The sequence below is a fragment of the Antechinus flavipes genome, chromosome 3 (genome assembly GCF_016432865.1).
Source record: "Antechinus flavipes isolate AdamAnt ecotype Samford, QLD, Australia chromosome 3, AdamAnt_v2, whole genome shotgun sequence".
NCBI lineage: Eukaryota > Metazoa > Chordata > Mammalia > Dasyuromorphia > Dasyuridae > Antechinus > Antechinus flavipes.
In genome coordinates this window covers 259,255,241-259,281,261 of record NC_067400.1, presented here as the reverse complement: position 1 = coordinate 259,281,261, position 26,021 = coordinate 259,255,241, and the positions used below count along the sequence as shown (strand labels likewise).

The following is a 26,021-nucleotide window of genomic DNA, read 5'->3' as shown; positions in this document are numbered from 1 at the left end:
GTTAAACACATATAATCCTTTTAAATATATTTCCATATTTGTCATGTTGTACAAGAAAAATTAGCCCAAAAGGGGAAAGAAAAGGCAAAAAAGAAAATAAAAGTGAAAATTCCATGCTTTCCTTTTCTCCACATTCAGTCTCCATAGTTCTCTCCCTGTATACAAGTGGTACTTTCCATCCCAAATCTGTTGGAATTGTCTTGAATCACAGAAGAGGCAAGATTATCACAGTTAATCATCATATAATTTTGCTTTTATGGTGTGCAGTGTTCTTTTGGTTCTCCTCACTTCACTTAGCATCAGTTCATGTAAGTCTCTCCAGACTTTTCTGAAATCATTCTGCTGATTATTTCTTATAGAATAATAACATTCTATAACATTCATATATTGTAACTTATTCAGCCATTCTCCAACTGTTAGACATCCACTCAGTTTCTAGTTCCTTGCCACTACAAGAAGAGCTCCTACAAACATCTTTGCATGTGTGGGTCCTTTTCCCAAAGGGTATGCACAGTGCTTTGGGCATAGTTTGAAACTGCTGTCCAAAATGGTTAGATCAGTTCACAACTCCACCAACAATATATGTGTCCCAGTTTTCCCACATCCCCTGCATTATCATTTTCTTTTCCTGTCATCTTAGCCGATTTGAGAGGTGTTAAATGGTCTTAGTTTGCATTTCTCTAATTTTCTCTAGTGATTTAGAGAGTTTTTTATATGAATATATATGCCATGAAGTTCTCTTAATCCAAGGCTAGCATTTTTGAACACAGAAGCTTCATAAATGTTTCTTGATTTGAATGATCAGTGATGAACCAACTCTAAAAATTCATTTTTGAAGGGTCTTGACATGTAAAGTAAAGTACATACATCTTATTTATTATTCTTAAGTTGGGATCTTTGTAGAATGGGGTTTCATCTATCGTGGAGCTGTCCTTTATGCGGAAGTATCAGATTTTAAACTTCATGAGGACAGAGATGGTCTAATTTAAATTTTGCATCTCCCCAAACTCTTATACCATATTCTATACAGTAGACATTTAATATACATTTGTTCAGTTGAATTGGATCAAGGAAGAAATGGTAAGGATAGTTAAATTTCTCTGGAAGGATTTTATAGTGCTTCTGACAGTTTAGCAAGAAAGGAGAGAGAGAAATTGGGCAAGCACTTGGGCATTCTAGTAGGCTCTATTAGATATAATAAGAAAAACAGTAGTAGAGTGAGAAGAAAATATCTTCATTCCCCAGATCAAAGAGCACGAGTCAGGGCATTGAAGATAATAAAAACTGTTAGATAAGAGCAGTTAAATCCTGGCAAAACTTCAAGTTTGATGATTAGAGATTTTGATTAGATTTTTAGAAGCAGTGGGAATCATTTCTTTTTCTAATCACAGCTATCTACACCCATATTTTGAATCAAAAAGATATTTGGCTTGACTAGTTACATTTTATAACATAAAATATATGGTAAGGAGTTATTAAGCAAGTAATAAAGGAAAGGCATCTGTTTTAATGAGGAAAATTTCATGGCAGAAATCCCATTTTCAGTTTTTACTCAACAATATTTTAGTTACTTTCTAATTTGTGCCTTTTTCACTTTCAGTAAGATAAAAGTTCATGTTTAATAGTTTCCTGACTTATAGGGATTATGATACTCTGGGATATTACTTTTCAGGAGATTTTTATTAGTGAAGTTCTTAAATTCCACAGCATGAGAAAGAATAAAATAAGTTATTTAATAGGGAAGCTTTGTAAAAGAAAATGTATGTGAAAGTGTCTTTAAAAGTGCCTTTTAGAAATGATGTAATAGTATATTTTTATGGCTTTGGTTACTATTGTCATCATCAGCATAAAAATCATACCAATATCTTTTTATGCTTTTTCTCTTTAGGAAGTAACATTTACTCATATGATGGTAAAGACTTTCTAATCATTCCACCATTTTCCCTCTTCACTTTTCTATGCCTGTAATTTGTTCTCTGCCTCTCCAAAAACACCACCACAGTATTAACACTAAAAAAATTCAAAATTTACAAACCTTTGGAACTTCTCATCATATAAATTATAAACCATTTAACCAACCTATGAAGTCTACTCCTGAATCATTGGTATCCTTTGCTTAATAGTTCTTCAGAATTACAAGATACAGTCACACTGTGATGTGTAAGAGTGAGGGGGAGGATATTATTCTCCCTTACATAACTCCTTTGTCTTATGAGACAGTATAATCCCTTATTTCCCAATTGAACAAGCAATTGAGATTCAAGATGAACTAAAAGGAGGAGTTTACCCTACTTGAGGTTTTGAATTCCTCCAGCATTTCTAAATCAAGATAAGTCAACAATTATTCAATTTGAGTAAAAACTAGCCTTGATTTTAGTACATGAAACAGAAATTCATTGGACTTTACAAGTTATTCCAAAACAAGTCAGTATGTATCTTAGTCTTTCTCCTTGGTCATCCCTTCTGAATGTATACTTTCATTGATCTCATCAACTCCCATTAATTCAAATGTGCAGATGGCTTCCAAATCTATATAACCAGATTCTGAGTTCCAGACCCACATCTTTAAGTGCTTGCTCTAAAATTTCACCTATGCAATCCAAAGATATCTGGAATTCATCATGTCTACAACAGAAGTCCTTATCATACCCCCTAAACTCTTCTTTATTTCTGTTCAGAGAACTACCCTGCTTCTAGTTAACACAAGTTTGCAATCCAGAAGTTATTTTTGATTTCTGGCTCTCACCCTCATTTTTATCCTATCACCAGGTTTGGTTGATTCCACATCCTCAACATCTCTTTAATGCATGTCTATACCCTTTTCTCCTTACTTCATAACCACCATAGGCCAGGGCCTGATCTCCTCTTGCACAAACTATTGCAACAACTTATTAATTTATTTCTCTGCACCCAGGTTTTTGTTTCATCCACTCATTTTCAGGAATAGCTATTGAACTGATAATCCAGTTTTAACCATGTCATGTTTTGGAGGCTTCAGTGACTCATGACTTTATTAAAATACAAACTTCTTGGTCTGGCACTTAAAATCATTCATAATCTTGACTTCCAGACTATTATTCATTCCAAAAACAACAATTTATTAAGTACATAATACTGGATCCCAGAGTTACCAGTAGTACAAATGAAACAACTAATTGCAAAGAGTTTACCTTCAAATGGAAGGCACAAGTACATATTGAAATATAAACAGAATAAATAGAAAGATAATTAATACAGTGCACTTAAGTGCAACATAACTTAAAGGGGAAGGCACTAATGGTTGGGGGGAATCAGGAAGGTCTCTGTGTAGAAAATAATTATGTCTTAGTTAAATTTAAAAGAAGAGAAGAAATCAATGAGACATGGGAACCAGGACAAAGGTAAGAAATTAGGACATAGAGAGCAATAAGAAGGCTGATAATGTCCACTGAGGTTGGAAAGATAGGTTGAGACAAGGTTATGAAGGGCTAATTTTATACATTCTCTTTGCCTATCACCATCTATTTAGACTGGTGTTCTCTCATTCCTTTAATGTTATTTTTCTTCTTTCTCCTTTTTAGAAACATTATTACTGTGCCCTGGTTACTATGTACTTATTTTGTATAAATTGTATATGTACTTATCTTTGAACATGTCATAACTTTCAGATAATAAATTAAGTAAGATCAGGGACAATCATACTTTTGTATTTGTATCCTTAGAGCCTCACACAATAGGTTCTTATTCATTTTTGTTGTTTGATTGCATCCTTTATTTTTGTGAAATCAGGTTGCTTAATTGATTAGAGTAAAAGTGACAAATGCTGAATTAGAGGAAAAAAAGATGAAAAGACTGAGCAACTCCAGCTGTCAACTCTGAAAAATAGAAAATGAATAAAAGTAAAGAATTATTACCATTTTTGTTTTAATATTCTTATTCTCCCTGTAAAACATATTTTACAGTTTTTTAAAAAACATTTTGAGTACCATAGTGTCCTCCACATCTTCCCATTGAGAAGGCATGTAGTTATGCAAAACATTTCTATAAATATCATATTGCATAATGAGATGATTCAGGCCAATTTCCATGATCTTATGATGGAGAGAGCCATCTGCATTCTAGAGAGGGCACTGAGTGTGGATCACAACATATTATTACTGTTCACTCTTTTTTGTTGTTTGCTTGCATTTTGTTTTCTTTCTCATTTTTTTTTCCTTTTTGATCTGATTTTTCTTGAGCAGCATGATAAATATGGAAATATGTGTATAAGAATTGTATATGTTTAACCTATATTAGATTACTTGCTATCAGTGAGGGAAAGGAAGGAAGAAAAACATGTGGAGTACAAGGTTTTGCAGCAGGAATGTTGAAAATTATCTATGCATATGTTTTGAAAATAAAAAGCTTTAATAATCAAAAAGTCATGTTGAAGAATAAAACACATCCTCCCTCTCCCTGCCAAAAAAAAAAAAAAAAAAACTCAAGGAAAAAAAGTTCAAAGAAAAGTGTACTTCAATCTGTATTCAAACAGGTATGGATAGCATTTTTCATCATAAGTCCTTCAGAGTAGTCTTAGATCATTGTATTTCTAAGAATAGTAAAGTCATTTATAGTTGATCATCCCACAACTTTACTTTTAGTATGTATATAGTACATTTCATTTTTGCTTGAGCTTTTCATATTTTTCTAAGAGCATCCTGCTCATTGGTTTTTGGAGAACAATAATATTCCATCATAATCACATGCCACAATTTATTCAGCCATTCTCCAATTGATGCACATCCTCTCAATTTCCATTTTTTTTGCCCTGAGAAAAGAGCTGCTAAAAATATTTTTCTATGTGTAAGTTTTTTTCTTCAATTCTCTTTTGGTATTCATGCTTAGTAATGGTATTGTTAAGTCAAAGAATATACATGATTTTGTAGCCTTTTGGTCACAGTTCATATTTTTGATGATTGTCAATTGGGGAATGGCTCTTTTTTAAAAAAATAAATTTGTCTTAGTTCCTTCTACATTTTTAAATTTCTCATAAAGTCATTAGCTTTCATTTGCTTAATTCCAGTATTTAATGAATTATTTTCTTCAGTGAGTTTTTATAACTCCTTTTTAAGGAATTTTTTTTTCCTTATTAGTGTTTTATGTTTCCTTTTGCATCACTCTTATTTCTCTTCTTAATTTTTCCTGTACTTCTCTTACTTGGTTTTCAAAATCCCTTTTGAGATCTTCCATGGCCCCAGACCAATTCTTTGTTGTTGTTTTTGTATTGGAGGATTTGGAGGTAGGAGCTTTAACTTTATTATTTTCTGAGTGTGTGTTTTTATCTTCCTTGTCACTACAGTAACTTTATGTGGTCCGAATCTTTTTCTCTTGTCTGCTCATTTCCCTAGCCTACTTGGCTTTTAATTCTTTGTTAAAGTAGGGCTCTGTTTCCAGAGTGGAGCCTGCAGTGTCCCAATTTGCAGGGGTTTTGTACAGTTGTTTTCAGAGATCCTTCTAGGAACCTATAGTATGAGTCAGCACTGCTACCCAGTTCCGAGTATGGCCAAAACAACAAACTCCTGTCACAGCACTAGCAAAGAGACCCCTGAACTCTCCCTCTGACTAGCTGTTCTAGCATCTCTGATTGAAGGCTGAAATGTTTGGAAGCCATTGCTGCCATGGTTGCTGTCACTACAACAGTAGTTGCTGCTACTCTTGTTGTTTCAGTGACTCACAAAGCTGGATACTAGTTTGCTGGGGCTTCCCTGAGAGCTTAGTGTGCCATCCTTTCCTGACAAGTTATCTTTGGTGGTTGTGGGCTGAGAGTATTGGAGACTGGTACAACTGCTACAGATTCAAACACCCCTCCCCCCCACCTATTCCTGGTTGCCTGGGGCCTGGGCTTTGCTGGCCCAGCTTGTGCTATGATTGCACTCCAAATCTACCCTAGTGTAACAGATACCTCCTGCCAACTTTCTGTGTTGCTCTCGGCTGGAAAATTGTTCCACTTCATCTTTTTCTAGGTCCTGATACTGTAATATATAGTCTTTATTTGAATGGGAGGGAAGCTTCGGGGGAAGCTCAGGGGAATCTAATGCTCTAAAATTTTTACAAAATCATTACTTTGAATGGGTTTGGGGGAGAGCTCAGGTGAGTCCCTTCCTTTACTCAGCCATCTTGGCTCCTTCTCCCAACTGTTGCCATTTTTTAAAAAGAAATCTAATCAACATAAAACACTTGCTTTAAAAAACAAAAAGAGAGCCAAAAGAGCCTATAAATGATCTTATGTATAAAATACTTTTTAAAAATAGTATTTTGTTTTTCCAATTACATGTAAAGATAGTTTTCAACACTCATTTTTATAAAAAAAATTTTTATAAATTTTTTAAATAAAATTTTTCTTCCTCTTTCTGTTTCAGAAGCAAGCAATCTGATATAGCTTGTGAATGTACAGTTATTTAAACCATATTTCCATATTAATCATGTTGTGAAAAAATTAGAAAAAAAAGAGAAAAACCACAAGAAGGGAAAACAAATACAAGTGAAAATATATGCTTCAGTCTCTATTTAGATTCATAGTTGTCTCTGTATATGGATGGAATTTTCCATTCCAAGTTTATTGAAGTTATCTTGGATCACTGTATTGCTAAGAAAAGATAAATTTATAATAGTTGATCATCATACTGTCTTATACTATGTACAATGTTCTCTTGGTTCTGGTTATTTCACTAAGCATCTGTTCATGTCAGTCTTTCCAGGCTTTTCTGAAATTAACCTGTATAGCAAATACTTAATGAAATTAGCAAACAAGGAAACATGGCAGCCAAGGGTGACACCAGTTTAAATATGCACTCAGTTGTATGGAACAAAAAAATGAATGATTTCAAAAGGCTAATTCTTTGAAGAATCTGGGGGAGTTGTGGAAAATAAGACTTTTAATGTGAGTTCAAGATAAGTCAGATCATCTTAAGATGAAATTTGTGAATAAGACTGAAAAGAGAAAAAATGATACCATTTTGCTTAAAACTTTTCTCATTCTATTCCTCAAAAAAACCTAAAAATTAATTCCCTATTCTCTCACATGCTCCACTTTCAAAAAAGTGACCCTTCTTGTCAAGGCCAACCTATCTGTCTGTGTTTTTGATTCTAATCCTGCTTGTTTCATACAGAAGCTATTATGCCCTTTTTCTTTGTCATATGTATTTTCTTTTTATTCATGAGCATCCCTTCCTCATAGTTAAAAAAGTCTTCACTTCTCCCTTTCATTGACAGACTGTTAGAAGTAATTGCTTACTACGCATTATATTAACTTCATGTTCTCATATGATATTCACTTCTCAGCCCTTTGCAGTTTAACTTCTGATTATATCATGTGAATGAAACTGCTGTCTCAGTTGTTAAACCCATTGGCCTTTTTTCAGTCCTCATTCCTTTTGACCTTCTTTGTACAATACTTGATGTTGTTAATTTCAGGATTTTCTCTCCTCTCTGAGTTTTTATGATGATAAACACCTCTTAAATTCCCTAGTTCCTATCAAGATACAATACAAGTTTCACCTTCTATCTGAGAACCTTCCCTGATCTCTTAGTTATAAATGGTCTTCCCTTCCTCCAAACACTTCATATGTTTTTCTTATATAAGATATATTTATTTGTGTGCATATTTTTTGGCTTCCCCAGTATAACATAAGTTTTCTCTATATATAGATATATAGAACACATATATCTATCTATCATCTAGTTATCTATCTATAGAATATAAGTTTGAGAACAAAGGCTCTCATTTTTGTCTTTATATTTTAATGCCTCATGCAGTCATATTAAGAACCCTTATTCTTAATTGAATGGAACAGAGCTGCTATAATTTTGGGTATACTCTTATTTTCATCAGTGATGAATGAATGAATGAGTGGACAGAGTGTTGAGCCTGGAGTTGGAAAGAATTTTCATCCAGCCTCAGATACTGTGTTACCCTGGGCAAATCACTTAAATCTGTTTTACTCTCATCAAATCACTTAAATCTGTTTACCTGAGTTTCCACATTTATAAAACTAGCAGCTGGAGAAGGAAATGGTAAATTACTCCATTATATTTATTAAGAAAATCCCAAATGGAGTTACAAAAAGTTGGATACAACTGAAACCACTGAATAACAAAACCTTAGTATTCTACATATTTTATGAACATGTGACAATTTCTCTATCATTCAATTTCTCTCACTCACATGCATACACACACACTCACTCTTCTTCCCCACTCATGCTCCAAATAGTTAGCAATTTTGAAAACGTGGACTTGTATTTAATTTGCTTTTCTTTATATCTCCAATACTTAATACTGTGCCTGGCATGTTAAAGGTTTAATAAAAGCTATTGATTGACCAATTGTTGCCTCAGTCCTCTTAAGACAATGAGTGGTTTTCAAGATATCTTCTTTTAGATATCTATCTTTAGATATCTAAAAGAAGTAAAAATTAAGAGAGTGTAGAAAAGATTTTGCATTAATATTAATTGCCTATACCCCAAGCAAGAAATAACTGAAAAGGCATTTATAAATCTTAATACAAATGCCATTTTTTACATTTTTGTTACTATATTAAGAGTATATTTGTTAAAGATATGAAATGGAAGATGGGATGCTTTTATAGAAGATTTTCTTTAGTATATGTCATTTTGATAATCACTGTAAATGCCACTAAATAACAGGAGAGAGAGAATGCTTGGCAGTACCAACTGACAAGCCTGGGGAAATGAAACTGTGCTTTGCAATTACAGAGAGGTATGCAACTGCTAATCTGGATATAGTAGAATGTCATATGCATATGTTATTTATTTGAATTGAGCTACATAAACCATATAGCAATGTTGTTCACTCATTTCAGTTGTGTCAGACCCTTCATGATCCCATTTGGTATTTTTTTGGAAAAAGTTCTGGAGTGGTTTGCCATTTTCTTCAACTCATTTTACAGATGAAGAATGGGGGTAAAAAAAAGGCAAGTGACTTGCCTGGCACACAGCTAATAAGTGTCTGAAGCCAGATTTAAGTATTCCTGATGTCAGCTCTAGTATTCTACATTCACTATTCTACCTGGTTACCTCCACATAATCATAACATTGACTTTGGTTCTGTTTTCTGGGACTAAATAGGTCAAGAATAATCTCCTTTTCCTTAAAACTTAACAAATTAGATCTATAGGGGGCAAGGAGTAGACTAGAGGTGACATTGATTCCCATTATGCTTATAAAATTTCTTGTCATGATATTAAATTTCTTTTTTTTAATTTCTCAATTGGTTGGACTTTTTTTTATTATAGCTTTTTATTTACAAGTTATATACATGGATAGTTTTACACATTGACAATTGCCAAACCTTTTGTCCCAATCTTTCCCCTCTTTCCCCCATCCTTCCCCCAGATGGCAAGTTGACCAATACATGTTAAATATGTTAAAGTATAAATTAAATACAAAATAAGTATACATTTCCAAACAGTTATTTTGCTGTACAAAAAGAATCGAACTCTGAAATAGTGTACAATTAGCCTGTGAAGGAAATCAAAAATGCAGGCGGACAAAAATAGAGGGATTGGGAATTCTATGTAATGGTTCTTAGTCATCTCCCAGAGTTCTTTTGCTGGATGTAGGAGAGTCAGTTCATTATTGCTCCATTGGAACTGATTTGGTTCATCTCATTGCTGAAGATGGCAAGATCCATCAGAATTGATCATATAGTATCATTGTTGAAGTATATAATGATCTCCTGGTTCTGCTCATTTCACTTAGCATCAGTTCATGTAAGCCTCTCCAAGCCTCTCTGTATTCATCCTGCTAGTCATTTCTTACAGAACAATAATATTCCATAACATTCATATACCACAGTTTACTCAACTATTCTCCAGTTGATGGGCATCCATTCATTTTCCAGCTTCTAGCCACTACAAACAGGACTGCCACAAACATTCTGGCACATACAAGTCCCTTTCCCTTCTTTAGTATCTCTTTGGGACATAAGTCCAGTAGTAACACTGCTGGATCAAAGGGTATGCACAATTTGATAACTTTTTGAGCATAGTTCCAAATTGCTCACCAGAATGGCTGCATGTATTCGCAATTCCACCAACAATGTATCAGTGTCCCACTTTCCCCACATCCCCTCCAACATTCAGCATTATCTTTCCCTGTCATTCTTGCCAATCTGACAGGTGCGTAGTGGTATCTCAGAGTTGTCTTAATTTGTATTTCTCTGATTAATAATGACTTGGAGCATCTTTTCATATGGCTAGAAATAATTTCAATTTCTTTGTCTGAGAATTGTCTGTTCATATCCTTTGACTATTTATCAATTGGAGAATGGTTTGATTTCTTATAAATGAGAATCAATTCTCTATTTATTTTGGAAATGCGGTCTTTATCAGAACCTTTGACTGTAAAAATGTTTTCCCAGTTTATTGCTTCCCTTCTAATTTTGTCTGCATTAATTTTGTTTGTACAAAAACTTTCCAATTTGATATAATTAAAATTTTCTATTTTGTGATCAGTAATGATTTCTAGTTCTTCTTTGGTCATAAATTCCTTCCTCTTCCATAGGTCTGAGAGGTAAACTATCTTATGTTCCTCTCATTTATTTATAATATCATTCTTTATGCCTAGGTCATGAACCTATTTTGACCTTATCTTGGTGTACAGTATTAAGGTGTGGGTCAATGCCTAGTTTCTGCCATACTAATTTCCAATTTTCCCAGCAATTTTTATCAAACAGTGAGTTCTTATCACAAAAGTTGTGGTCTTTGGGTTTGTCAAACACTAGAGTATTAAAGTTATTTACTGTTTTGTCCTTTGAACCTAACCTATTCCGCTGATTAACTAGTCTATTTCTTAGCCAATATCAAATGGTTTTGGTAACTGCTGATTTATAATATAATTTTAGATCAGGTACAGCTAGGCCACCTTCATTTGATTTTTTTTTCATTAATTCCCTTGGAATTCTTGACCTTTTGTTTTTTCCATATGAACTTTGTTGTCATTTTTTTTCTAGGTCATTAAAATAGTTTTTTGGGAGTCTGATTGGTATAGCACTAAATAAATAGATCAGGTAGTATTGTCATCTTTATTATATTTGTTCGCCCTATTCAAGAGCATTTAATATTTTTTCCAATTGGTTAGATCACACTTAATTTGTGTGGAAAGTGTTTTGTAGTTTTGCTCATAAAGTTTCTGATTTTCCCTTGGCAGATAGATTCCTAAGTATAAAATACTTATAATATATATAGTAAAATAGTATAAAATACTATCAGTAGTTACTTTAAATGGAATTTCTCTTTGTAACTCTAACTATTGGATTTTGATAGTGATATATAAGAATTCTGATGACTTATGTGGGTCTATTTTGTATCCTGCAACTTTGCTAAAGGTATGGATTATTTCTAATAACTTTTCAGTAGAATCTCTGGGGTTCTCTAAGTATACCATCATATCATCAGCAAAGAGTGATAATTTGGTTTCCTCATTACCTACTCTGCTTCCTTTGATCTCTTTCTCAACTCTTATTGCCAAAGCTAGCATTTCTAATACAGTATTGAATAGCAATGGTGATAGTGGGCAACCTTGTTTCACTCCTGATCTTATTGGGAATGGTTGCAGTTTGTCCCCATGATAATGAATTTCATCTTGGTTGTCTTCCTTTTGTTTATTGGCTTTCTCCTCTTGTTAAAAGTAGTACCCCCCCAAATTTAGTCTTACTAGGGCAAGGCATACTAGGAGAGGAGGGAAATCTCCTGTTAGGAATTGTCCTGAGCATAAGCTAGCATCATCTCATACCCCCAGTGCTTTTCTCCTACATGATAGGTATAATTATGATAGATAATCCAATAAGCTTTATGCTCCTGTCATGTGCCAGACATTTTGTTGAGCACTAGGGATATGATTAATAGATAGTTCCCTTGCCTCAAGGATTTTATAATCTAATGGGATAAAACAACACATAAAAGGAGGCAGGAACCTGGTGAGTAGGATGGGTAAGTAGACCAACTAAAGTCAGACAGAACAGCAGATGCAGACTAGACAGAGCATTGGATTTGGAGTCAAAAAAGACCTGTTTCAAATTCTCATTCAGCTTTGTGTCTGAGAAAACCTCTGAATTTTTGTGTCTTTTGTCTTCTAAATGGGAATAATTGCCTTACCTATCTTACAGGGCCATTGTGAGGATCACTTGAGATACACACACAAAACACTTTTACAGCCCTTTATTGAGTACTTCATAAATATAAACTACTTAAGATTTATCTTTTATTGGTTCCAGTGGATAGCAGTCATTTAAAAATAAATGTTCCTATGTGGAATAGAACTGGAAATAAGGATAGAATTGATGTAGCAATTGTGGTAGATGCTATAGATATAGCCCTGTGACTCATTTCCATGATGGCCATTTTCTTCATTGTATTTCATAGAAATACAGAGTTCTACAGTAAAGAAATAGTAGGTGCTTATATAATATATATATATTATACTTTTTAACCAACATAGCTTGATCTTCAGTGAAAGTCTTTCTTTTCTGATTTCTTGGTCTTATTAACCAATACTACTTCTAGTTCTTGTCCCATTAAGGTAAACATAGTTGGTTCTTCATCCTCAGGTTCAGCTATAGGTTCTACTGAATTTGTTTACTTTGTTGAATGACACATAATTAGGTCCAAAATTGTACTCTCATGGTCTCAAGGAGTGGTAATAGTAGTGATCTCCAACTTTGGGGATAATTTCCTATAACATTTCTTGTGATTATCATGGGAGTTATAAAGGGGCAGTTTGGTTTAGGACTTCCAAATTCATTCCTTTTTGTATTTCATCAGCGTTTACCATCACAATGTCTCTTTTGGGATAATGATATAATTGGCAAAAGTTGGAAACTGAGTATAGGGATTAAAGGGAAAAAAGAGCCACGCCCTGACAAGTTATGTCCCTGAGTGATAGAAATTCATTTATTCAGAGGAAGAAATAGGGCAATTTGAGTAAGGAATGAGGAATTTAAGAGTAAAGATAATCTATTATCACTGTTTTGTTAAAAGCACAGATAAAAACGTTTCAGCTCTGGGTACCTCTCATTTCAGCATGCCCAGTTCTTGTTGTAGATAGAGCAGCTAAGTGGCATAGTGGCTAGAGTGCCAGACCTGGAGTCAGGAAGACTTGGGAACTTCTTGAGTTCAAATCTGGATCCAGATACTTATTAGCTTGTCCCTGGCCGTCACTTATCCATGTTTGCCACAGTTCTCATTTATAAAATGTGCTAGGGAAGAAAATGGTAAATAACTCCAAAATCTTTGCCAAGAAGAATGGGATATGATTGAAACGACTGAACAACAACAAATGGTATAGATTTTAAAGACAACATTGGAGAGAAAGCCTATATTGTAAATTTGTTTTTATGTTCCCATGAAAGATTATCAGGTAATGATTTAGAAAGTGAGAGCTTTTTTCGTTCTTGGACACTCTTGTTTAAAATGAAAGTGAAAATTGAATAATCAGACAAATTGCGTCTGTGTCGATAACCAGCCCAGCCAATTTGGAGCAAAACTATGGCAATTGTTAACTTTAATCTTGGTGGGGGGACCTTTAAACAACAATGTCTTTTTAATATGGTAAAGAATTCTTCAACTTTGGAAATTTATTTATTTTTTCTACTTACCTATAAAAACAATTTTAATACTCTTTTTTTTTTAAACTTTGAGTTCCAGATTCTCTCCTCTCCTCTCTCCCTCCCTCCCCCTTCCATTGAGAATGCAAGAAGTAGATATAGGTTATACATGTTTAGTTATGCTAAATATTTCCATAATAATTAAGTTGTGAAAGAAAATTAAACCAAAAAAAAAAACCCTCAAGAAAAATAAAGTTTAAAAAGTAAGTATCTGTCAATATGTATTCAGACACTATTAGTTCTTTCTTTGGGTATGGATAGTATTTTTCATAAGTCTCACAGCATTGTCTTGAATCATTGTATTGCTGAGAATGTCTATACCATTCATATCCCATCATCTTACAATATTGCTGTTTCTTTGTACATAGTACATTTCACTTTGAATTAACTCATGGCAGTCTTTCCAGGTTCTTCTAAGACCATCCTGCTCATCCATTTCTTATGGCAAACAGTCTAACTTCTTTAATTTCCATATGATTTTCTTTATTGTTTATCTTTGCATGCTTCTTCAATCTTGTATTTGAAAGAACCTAATGGTTTTCCCTTTCCTTCTCTCCCAGCATATTATTCTCTCACCTCCTTAATTTCATCTTTTTAGCTATTACCCCTTCACATTAAACTAATACCTATGCCCTCTGTCTATATATACTCTTCCTAACTGCCTTAATGAGAAAGTTCTTATGAGTTGTATCATCTTCCCATGTAAGAATGCAAACAGTCCAACTTCATTAAGTCCTTTTCTGTTTATCTTTGTATGTTTTTCTAGAGTCTTTTATTTGAAAGTCAGATTTTCTATTCAGCTCTGATCTTATCATCAAGAATACTTGAAAGTCATCTTTTTCTTTGAATATCTATTTTTCCCCCAGAACCATTATATTCATTTTTTGCTGGGTAAGCAGTTCTTGATTGTAATCCTAGCTCTTTTGCCCTCCAGAAAATCATATTCTGAGCCCTCCAATCCTTTACTGTAGAAGCTGCTAGATTCTATTTTATCCTGACTATGGCTCCACCATACTTGAATTGTTTCTTTTTTGGTTGCTTGCAATATTTTGTCCTTGACCCGGGAGCCTTGGAATTTTGGGATCTCTTTCAACTGGTGATCAATGGATTCTTTCAATTTCTATTTTTATTCTCTTGTTCTAGAATATCAGGACAGTTTTCCTTGATAATTTCTTGAAAGAACATGTCTGAGCTCTTTTTTTAATCATAATAGTTCAATAATTTTTAAAAGATCTCTCCTAGATTTATTTTCCAAGAGTTGTTTTTTTCCAGTGAGAGATTTCAGATTGTTTTCTATTTTTTTATTTTTGATTTGTCTTAGTGTTTCTTGATTTCTCATAAAATCAATAATTTCTACTTGGTTACTTCTGATTTTTAAGGAATTTTTTTCAGTGAGCTTTTGCACCTCCTTTTCCATTTGTCCAATTCGACTTGTAAAGGACTTGTTTTCTTCAGTGGATTTTTTTTTCTCTTATCCAATTCTACTCTTGAACAAGTTTTTTTTTTCCCTTCAGAGAATTCTTTGTGTCCCTCTTTCCATTTCTGTTCTGCTTTTTAAGTCATTTTTCTCTTCATTGACTTTTTTTTTTGTACTTCCATTACCATTTACTATAGTCTGTTTTTAAGGTGGTAAGGTTAAGTTATTTTCTTCAGTAGTTTTTTTTCTCCTTTACCATGATGGCCCATTGCATCACTTTCATTTCACTTCCCATATTTTCCCTCTATTTTTCTTATTTGCTTTCAAAAAAACTTTTTTGAACTCTTCTATGGCCAATTCTATGAAACCAATTCATATTTTTCTTGAAGGCTTTCAGTGTAGGAGTGCTGATTTTGTTATCATTTTCTGAGTGTGTGTTTCGGTCTTTCTTGTCACCACAGTCACTTTCTGTAGTCTGAATATTTTTTCTCTTTCCTTATTTTCTCAACCTATTAGTTAACTTTTAATTCTTTATATACTTTAAAGTAGGACTCTGCTTGCAGGGATGGGTCTGCAATGTTCCAACCTTCAGGGCTTTTGTGCAGCCGTTTTCAGAGATAGTTCTAGGAATTTGTAAGTTTTTAGTTCTTCTAAAGAAAGATATGTGAGCTACTCTCCTGATCTATGTTTTGGTCTGTGAGCAATCACATATGGTCTTTTCTGCCTTGGAACTGTGAGGAGGGTCCCTGCTCCACTGCAAGTTCCAAACTCTGGTGTGCTGGTTGTTCTCCTTGCCTTGGGACTGCCACCCAGGACTGTGACCTGGATTCGAGTATGGGCAAAACAACTGAGTCCTGTCTCATTGATAGCAAAGAAACTCCAATAGTTTCCTTCTGATAGTTGTTAAACGTCCTTACCTTTTGTGGGCTGAGAGTTCTGCAAGTTCTTGCTGGCTGGCTGCCACCGCTGGTTCAATGGCTCCCAGGCCTGCTCCTTGTTTCCTGGAGCTATGACTATATTGGTGCAGTCTGTGCTGGACTGTGTTCTATTCTCACCCCTATGTATCAGGTTTTTCCTAGCAACCTTCTAAGTTATCTTGGATGGACAATTATTTCATTTTTTTTCTTTTACCATTTAAATGTATTTGGAAAAGCTTAGGAGAAAACCCAACCAAGTCCCTGCCTTAATTCACCATTTTGATTCCACCTGTAATTTTTAGGAATGTTTTTCTAAAAGGAAGCATAGGAGTTTATATTAGTATTATGTTTTGTAGGAATTTCTGAAAGACCACATCAGTATCTTTTTACTTCAGCTTTCAAGATATGTTCTTAAATATATGATGGTAATAATGTTACTTACACCTCTATGAGACCTTATCTTTCTATTTTTAGCTCTTTATGAATAGAGCGTTTGTTAATCTCATACTTCACTGTGGTTTGCATATTTATAGTAACCCATATTTGTACTCAATAAATCAGTCAAAAAGCATTTTATGGGCCCTAGGCACTGTGCAGTAAGAGAATCAAAAACATACAGTAATAGAATCAATATAGTCTGGCTAATGTCCTATTTTCTCTCTTTCTTTTCTCATCTAACTTTCTTTAAAAAGCTGCTTATGCTTATCTCCACCACACCTCCTTTCTTTTCTGGTGAAATCCTTTGCAATTGGGCTTCTGGCTTTGCCATTAAATTGAAACTACCCCATCCAGAGTTATAAACGACCTTTAATTCACTCTCTTTTTTTAATTCGAACTATCATTTTATTATTATTTCAGTACCTAGAAAGCAATACATTATGCATATCATTCTTGTTTTTTTCCCTTTTTTATTATAGCTTTTTATTTACAAGATATAGTATTTTTTTAGCATTGACCCTTGCAAAACCTTCTGTTCCAACTTTTCCCCTCCTTCCCTCTCCCCCAGATGGCAGGTAGATCCATACATGTTAAATATGTTAAAATATATGTTAAATACTACTGCACACACACACACACACACACACACACACACACACACACACATCCATACAGTTATCTTGCTTGTACAAGAAAAATCGGACTTAGACATAAAGTAAAAATAACCTGAGAAGGAAATCAAAAATGCAAGCGGACAAAAACAGAGGGAGTGGAAATGCTATGTTGTGGTTCATACTCATTTCCCATAGTTCTTTTGATGGATGTAGCTGGTTCTCTTCATTATTGAACAAATAGGGGAACTGATTTGGCTCATCTTATTGTTGAAGAGAGCCATGTCCATCAGAATTAATCATCATATAGTATTGTTGTTGAAATATATAATGATCTCCTGGTCCTGCTCATTTCACTCAGCATCAGTTCATCTAAGTCTCTCCAGGCCTTTCTGAAATCATCCTGCTGATCATTTCTTACAGAACAATAATATTCCATAACATTCATATACCATAACTTATTCAGCTATCCTCCAGTTGATGGGCATCCATTCAATTTTCAGTTTTTAGCCACTATAAAGAGGGCTGCCACAAACATTCTTGCACAATCAAGTCCCTTTCCCTTCTTTAAGATTCCTTTGGAATATAAGCCCAGTAGTAATAGTGCTGATCAAAGAGTATGTACAGTTTGAAAGCTTTTTGAGCATAGTTCCAAATTGCTCTCTAGAATGGTTGGATTCGTTCACAATTCCACCAACAATGCATCAATGTCCTGGTTTTCCCACATCCCCTCCAACATTCAGCATTATCTTTTCCTGTCATCTTAGCCAGTCTGACAAGTGTATAATGGTATCTCCAAGTTATCTTAATTTGCATTTCTCTGATTTATAATGATTTGGAGCATCTTTTCATATGTCTAGAAATAGTTTTTATTTCTTTATCCAAAAATTGTCTGTTCATATCCTTTGAACCATTATCAATTGGAAAATGGCTTGATTTTTTATAAATTCTCTCTATATTTTGGAAATGAAGCCTTTATTAGAACCTTTGACTGTAAAAATGTTTTCCCAGTTTATTGCTTTCTTTCTAATGTTGTCTGCATTAGTTTTATTTGTACAAAAGCTTTTTAATTTGACATAATCAAAATTTTCTATTTTGTGATCAATAATGATCTCTAGTTCTTCTTTGGTCACAAATTACTTCGTCCTCCACATGACCTTTAATTCTCAAACATCTTATTTCTTAAATCTCATTCTTTTTTAACCTTCCTCCACTATTTGACATGTTGATCACTCTCTCCTCCTAAATACTTTCTTCATTCTGGATTAATGTAATAAATAGAGTGCTGATTTGGAGTCAGAAAGAACTTTCAAGTTTAGATCTAGTTCAGATGCTAGCTATGTTGCAAGTCACTTAGCTTCTGTTTGCCTCAATTTCCTCAACTGTAAAATAGAGTTAACAGCAACTAATTCACAGAGTTGTTGTGAAGATGAACTGAGATAATACTGGTTAAACAATCTGCACAGTGTCTTGCTTGAACTTGGTTAAAAAAAATAGAAATGTTTATCTTCTTCCCCTATTTGCAGTATTCTTTGCTAGAGTAACACAATGGAGCAAATGTCTTTATATACTCACTTGGTAATCTCATCAACTCCCATGGATTAATATCTAACTCTAATCTATTTTCTGATTTGAATCCCATATAAACAGTTGCCTATTAAAAATTTTGAACTGGATGTCTCATGTGTACCTCAAACTTAACACATTCAAAACAAAACTTCATTGTCTTTCCCCTTAAATTATGCTTCTTCTATATTTGCTTATTATCTTTAAGGGTACCATCATTCCAGTCCCTCATGATCAACATCTTAATGTCTCTCTTGAAATCTTACTCTCAATAACCCCACAAATCCAATCTTTTCCTTTTTATTTTCATATCTTTCACATTTATTCCCTTCTTTTTATTCAACATAGCTACCATCCATGTTTACTTCCTGATCAATTCTGACTCAGACAGAAATGTCTCTCAACTGGTCTCTCAGTTCCAGTCTTTCCTCACTATAATTTGTTTTTAATTATCAAAGGAATTTTCCTGAAGTACATGTCTTTCCCCTAATCAATAAGCTTTGGAGTTCCCTATTGCCTTTAGGATCAAATATAGTTTTCTGTTTGGTATTTAAAGTTCTTTACAACCTAGACAAACCTTACCTTTCTAATCTTTTTACTTTTTATTCCCCTTCATATACTCTTAGGTCCAGTCACCCTGACCTTCTGGCTCTTCCTTACACAGGACACTCCATCTCACATATTTAGGGCTGTGTGCATTGGCTATTTTCCTTGCCCAGACTATTCTCTCTCCCCACCTTCTGTCTATTCCCAAGTTTACTTGTTTTCCTCCAAGTTTACTTATTTTTTTGTCTTTTTATTTGCATGTAGATATATATGTATCTGATATATTATCCTACCCGAATTTGAACCTTCCCTAAATGTATTTTTAATTTAAAAACCTCAAAAGATGAATACTTTAAAATGCTCATTAGTAATCCATTGTATTGTTTTGTAACTCTGATTTCATTATTTCTAACTAGAAACCCTCTTGTTAAAGATCTAAACTGTTCCTGGATTCTGTGGATAATAAGGAAGATCATTTATAAAATAACCTGTCATTTGATATTGCAAATTGTTCCTAATACTGTATTCACAGATGAAGGTCCCAGCAATTAAAAGGAGAGGCTGAGTCATTTCATTAAGATTATAAGCAGTAAAAATTACTACAAATATCTGATTTGCACTTCCGCATCTGAGTGTTTTTAAGTATCTTGATTTGCCAGCAGGTTTGATGAGGAAAACCGGTATAGTCTAACAAGTTAACTTATCACAGAAAACCTGGAAATGACAGCAGTTTACAGCTAAAAATTCCCTTAAAGATAATGTACCATAATATTCTCATTCTAAACTTGAGGAATCTGAGGTCCAGTTTAGATGGGCTTGGTCTTGAGATCACCAAGCTGGGTAGAGTTGAAGCTGGAATCCAAATCTTTCTGTTAAATCTTCAGTGAATTTTTCTCTTTGTTTTTCAAAGCAAAGAAAATTTAAACTATATACAATTCTTATGTAACTCCAGCCATACCATGGATAATCCTCTGGACTTTACTAATATGTCAGACCTACAAAACCAATGCTTAAAAAAAAATCTTTTAAAGGAATATTTTTTAAATAAAAAGGAACAACAGTAAAAATTTCTAACAATGCCAAAAGATAAATGCCTGCAGTTGTTTACTGATGTGCCAACACTTGGCTTACCTTGAAAAGGCCAACACAATAATGTCATAAGTTCAATAAATGATTATCTCTTGAACAGTGCAGTGTTCCCCCCTCCCCCTCTTATCACAAATAAGGGTTGGTTTAAACAGTACTTAGTGTTAACAGGAGCCAAGAAGCTTTGGTATTCTTCCAAGGACATTGTGTTCTGCTCAAAACAATGATTCTTATGGCTTTGCAGAAGACTTTTTCTGTTGAGATGGGAGAATTGGCCACAGGGAAAGTTAACTGGAATCTCAAAAACTAGGACTTGAGGAATTACATGCTTATTCTTCGGGTATCTAATTTGTTGATACTTAATTCACCAAAATCTTTATTCATGAGAAATGTGTCCATGATCAAGAAGTCTTTGAAATCCTGATCCTAATATTGTACTAACACATCTGGGAACACTAGCTATTCTAGAAAATGCAATCAATCACCACCACTTAGAGCTTTTCTTAGTCAACTATATTCTTCTGCTTTTGCTTTTTTTTCTTCTTCCATAAAATTGCCCCCAAATTGAAGTTGTTGTTAGAGGCCTTAAGATTTTCTGTTTAACAGAAGGAAGTGGGCTTTGACCTGAGTTTTGAAGGATTCCTTGGAAGCTAAGACATAGAAGTGAAAAAAATACCCATATTTAGGAGGTGAAGATCTTGAGTAAAGGAGAGCAGGTATATCAGCATGGCTGAATCATGAAATGGGTGGAAGAGAATAAAGTATAAGAACACTGTAAAAGTAGGAATAGCCCAGGACACTGTATATTTGATCTTGGAGATAATTGGTAACCACTAGAGTTTATCGAATAAAAAAGTGACATAGTTCAGACCTTAACTGCAGTTATCTGGTGAGTGGAGAATGGATTAGAACAGGAGAGCTGTGAGGCCTACATGGAGACCACTTGAAGCATTGTCAGTCTGGCCAGCTGCACAGATTAAGGAATCTCTAGGCAATGGGTCTCTGAAGATAAAGGTAAATCTTGACAACATGTGGAAATGGGTGCTTATTTCCAGGTCTTACTACCTGTGCTAGTAAAGCATTTTTAATGTAATGATAGAGTACTGGACTAGAAGTCAAGAAGATCTAAATTTGAATTATGCCTTTGGCACTTAATAGCTGTATGACCTTTGGCCATCTAATTAATCTTTTTGTCTTACTTTCCTCATCTATAAAATGGAAATAAATAATAAGAGCACCTGCCTTATTTGACTGTTGTGAGAAATATGATAATGTATATAAAACATTTTGCAAATCTTAACACTTTATTTAAATGTTAATGTTAATTAATGTAATTGTTATCACCTCCCCCATTTTTTGGTTGATTTTTTTTCTCTGTCAAAACTTGCAGAAGGCTGCAGAAAGAACTATCAAGATCACCTTTTTACATTTGCAACTATTTAAAATGACAATTTTTACTCATTTGTTTAAAAAAAAAAGTTAACATCAAAATGTTTTTCCCCTCTTGTGGTCTTTGGATTGATCTGTATCCTCTAGTTGTACTCTCTTTTTATCAATTTCCACTTGTTAACTATAGATGTTCATCTCTTTACATTCTAAATGTTCCCCAGAGGCATGCTTTACAGAAAATTGAAAAGAATCAAATGGAACTGCTTGTTTTACATTGAGTTATTTTTTTTAAACATTTGTGTTTTTGTGAGAAAATGTGAACTAAGTACTAGTTAAGAACTGTAACAAGAACTAGCTGTTCAGAGAGTTACCAATGAAATTCTTTGCTAAATAGAGCATCTTAATATAAGTATCTCTTTTTCCCTTCCCTTATGTGTTTTGTAAATAGATTCTCTATCATTGTCTTTTTAGAGTACATGGAATATTTTGCAGTATCTTTTTTTGAAATTGTCCAAATACATTTTCTACTGTTCTTCCAAGTCTCCACCTATTTCTTAAAAACAAAGTTGTTTGCTAAAACTTTACAGATAGTCATTCTCTCACAACAGAATTGACATGTCCCAGTTATTTATAAAATGTTTTAAGATATTTTTTCTTCTAAATAATAGTAACTATCAATGAAAACAGTTCACATATACCTTTAATCATGAATTCTGTTATCTAAAGTTTGATTTTAAATATAACTCTTGATTTTAATAAAACTATTAACAAAAAATGTCCTGTTGGCATCTTTGTCTCTTTACTCTTTTTTGTTTGTCTGTTTTGGAGGGAGGGATAAATTATAGTCTTTACATATTAATTTTATTTATTTCTTAATCATATATTGTTCCATATAAAATTTTCCATAGCAGTTGTCATTTTTCATATTTGCATTATATTCATACCATGATCTGTTCAGGAAATCTTCAGCTTTCTCAATCATTAGATATTGATTTATAAATACAAATAATTGTTATGAATACTTTCAATATTTTTTTTTCTTTCAGGAACCTTGCAGTCCTACTAGTAACTCAGTTGCCTCACCAACATTGAATTTATTGTTTCTAAATCCCTTTGGCAATTATCGTATATATGATGAAAACCCACAGATATTTGAATTTCTATTTCCCCAGTTAATAAAGAGGCTAAACATTTTTTATGTTGTGTCTTCCTTTTCAAGATCTTTGGAAAGAGAGTACTTGGGTTCAGATCTCAGCTCTGCCATTAACCATATTACCTTGATCAAGTTGAGACTATTAAATCTAAGGAAAATGAGGAGGTTGAATTAGATGGTACCTTTATCCTTCTATGACATAATCCTATCTCATTATTCACATCTCAGCCATTTTTCCTTTAGAAAGTAGATTGTACTCTTGATTCCTTAATTTTTTAAGATATCTCATTTTTATCAGAAATATTAATAGTAAACATTTCCCCCAATATGTTTCTTTCCTTTCTAATGTATTACTTTATAAAACTATTTTTAGTAGTTCTGATATATTTTCTGTTCTGATAATTTTCTTCAATTCATTGAAAAGATAAGAATTTCTCTTTTTCAAAGTGCATTAGATATATTACAACTTTTATTAGTTTTTATTATTTGATTATTGATGTATTTGGTTTATTTACTATATATTATGTGAAATATGGACTTAGTCTCATGTCTCTATATAATTCTCATATCAACTTTATTCATTAGTATACTCCTTAATGTTTATTATCTTCAATTTATGAACTGCTAGTCTATTGCATGATTTGTGTTCTCGTAAATTTTTGGTTCTGGTCCATTTATATATTTTTTGATGTTTTGTCTATATATTTTAATAAGTTAATGCCTTTCTCTCTAAAGTTAACTTTTCAGACTATTTTCTTGTAAGTATCTTGTGTATACTTAAATATATACATACTGTTTCTTCTATTCAAAAGTTATTCCTTTCACTTTTGTTTTTGTATATTTAATCACAGTATCTAGCACATATAATAGACTTACTAAATTGTTGTTGATTAATAATAATTAATAAAACCAGCTCACTTAATAATTAATATCATCTTTCGTATGAGACATTTTTTCTAAGCATAATTTTCCTTGATTTCCATTTATTCAGCCATATATACTCTATCACTATATCTAAATATTTTTTTTATTTTAGTAAAAAACATTTTCTAAGGGGAAAATGGTTAAAAAACAGCTTATAGATAATCTCACCTCACTTTATCTAATATAATACAGCACTCACTATAATAGTCAATACGTAGTAGCTACTTTTCATAAATTATTGCTGATTTGTTTTTCCACAATTTTAAAATATTGATACTTTTCCCATTTCTAGTCTGGCTACAGTATCAAGGCTAAAAAACACAGTATTAATGTTTTTAATCACCCTTTGTAGTCTAGAGGCTGTCTTCAGCTCCTTTTCATTTTGATCTGAATTAGATGTGGATAAAATTTGAAATTCTTTTCAAATTTTTTTTTATCAGGTAAGTATTAGTTTGTCAAGAGATAAAAGTATATTAAATTGCTCCTTTCTGAAATCATAAAAATAGCTACCTTGATCTCAGTTATCAATAATAGTGGAATTTTATTTCTCTTATTGAAAATTTTCAGACTATATACATGTGATAACATAAATAGTTGTTCTCATTGATTTTACCTACCTATTGGCTGCTGCTGCTGCTTACAGTTTATTTGAAAACAATTTTTCTTGTTTTTGTTGTTATAATTACCTATTCTTAATTCAAAGCATTGTATAACCTAATTTTTTTTCATAATTTTTATGTTAAAGGGAAAATCTACAGTCTTCCGGGGGACATTTCCTCCTGTGTGGAATCCCATAGCATATCTTGATTACAACAATCTGTGGAGGACAATAGATCATATGGGGAAAGAGGTATGATGAGAGTGAAGTTTCCATAGAAATTTATCGAGTAACTATACTTTATAGTTCAACTATATTAAATAGCTTTGAGTAGTCACTTCCTATCAGGAACTGTGGCTCTGGTATACAGTGCAAAGGTATTAGCTTTAAACTCAGTACCTGTATTCAAATCTTACCAATTTGAATCAGAGGAATTCTATTTCTATAGCTAACCTTCCCATACCTTAATTTCCTTATGTATACAATGAGAAGGGGTTGGACTAGATAGATCCATGATCCTCATATATAAACTGGCAAAGATAAATATATTTTTTCATAAGTTAACCACAGATAATGTGATAATTGAAATTCACCTCCCCACCTTTCCACATTTAATATATTAACTTACTATGTGGTGGAATATCTTTGTAACTGGGTGTGATTAAGAAAGATTTTTCCATTTAGGGTTCAGCATCACTCTGCAGAGGAATATGAACATATTCCCTAAGAAATAAAAATGTTTTTCTTTCAGATTCCCGCTGAGGCTCCCTGGCAGGCACCTCATGCTGAAGAATGGGACAAGATGACCATGAAGCAGCTCATTGAAAAAATCTGTTGGACAAAGTAGACCTAATTTAATTTTGGAATTGTTTTTATGTTTCACACTTCATTTTAGTCACTGCCTATTGTGATTTCCATAGCAATTTAGAAGAAGAAAATGAAAAAACACTTGTGTTCCTTTTTAGTAGCAACCTTAAAGGACCTGTTCTTACACTTTGATAAGGGACCTTATCCTCTTCTAAGGTGTGGACCCTTTTAGAAATCTGGAGAGGGTTATGAGCTCCTTCTAAGAAAAATATTTCAAAATGTATAAAAGTAAATATTTACAATTACAAAGAAGAATAATTATATTGAGAACAGTTATCAGAAGCTTTAAAAAAAGAAAGACAAAGAAGGACTTTTTATGGGGCAGAGTTGTCCAAGATTATGAAAAAAACATCATCATCTTCTCAATAGCAAATACAGAACACAAACATAAGCTGCCCGGAGCAGCTCAGAAATATGCTCCATGTAAATTTAGCAAATGAGGGGTACTCACTATTGGGCTTTTTTAATGTATCCTTGAGTGCACATACAAGGCAGATCTTTTCCAGGGAGCTCAGGAAAACTTGGATTCAAAACCACTCTGAAAAATCCATATTTATGCAACCCCAGGCTCTGTCACTTCACCTTTCTCATATATGTCATATATGAGATCATGTATAATAGTAACCCAACTCAGAGGTTGCTGTGAGAATCAAATGAGAATACCACTATGTCAAGTCCTTCACTAAAGCTTCAAGCACCTGTAGGATGATGGTTGTTAAGTCATTTTAGTTGTGTCTGACTCTTTATAATCCAATTTGGGGTTGTCTTGGCAAAGATACTAGAGTAGTTTGCCATTTCCTTCTCCAGCTTGATTTACAAATGAGGCAAGCAGGATTAAGTGACTTGCCCAGGGTCACACAGTTAGTAA

General features: G+C 33.3%; 1 protein-coding gene across 3 annotated transcripts in view; it reads left to right on the top strand.

Annotated features, from left to right (window-relative positions):
• Positions 1 to 26,021, top strand: part of LOC127553905 (amine oxidase [flavin-containing] A-like) — a 118,366-nt gene that overhangs the window by 63,631 nt on the left and 28,714 nt on the right. For all 3 annotated transcript variants that reach the window (XM_051984994.1, XM_051984993.1, XM_051984995.1), the window contains 2 exons: positions 24,434 to 24,538; positions 25,038 to 25,129. In XM_051984994.1, the coding sequence (XP_051840954.1) occupies positions 24,434 to 24,538; positions 25,038 to 25,129 (197 nt within the window). The remainder of the gene's footprint in view (positions 1 to 24,433; positions 24,539 to 25,037; positions 25,130 to 26,021) is intronic.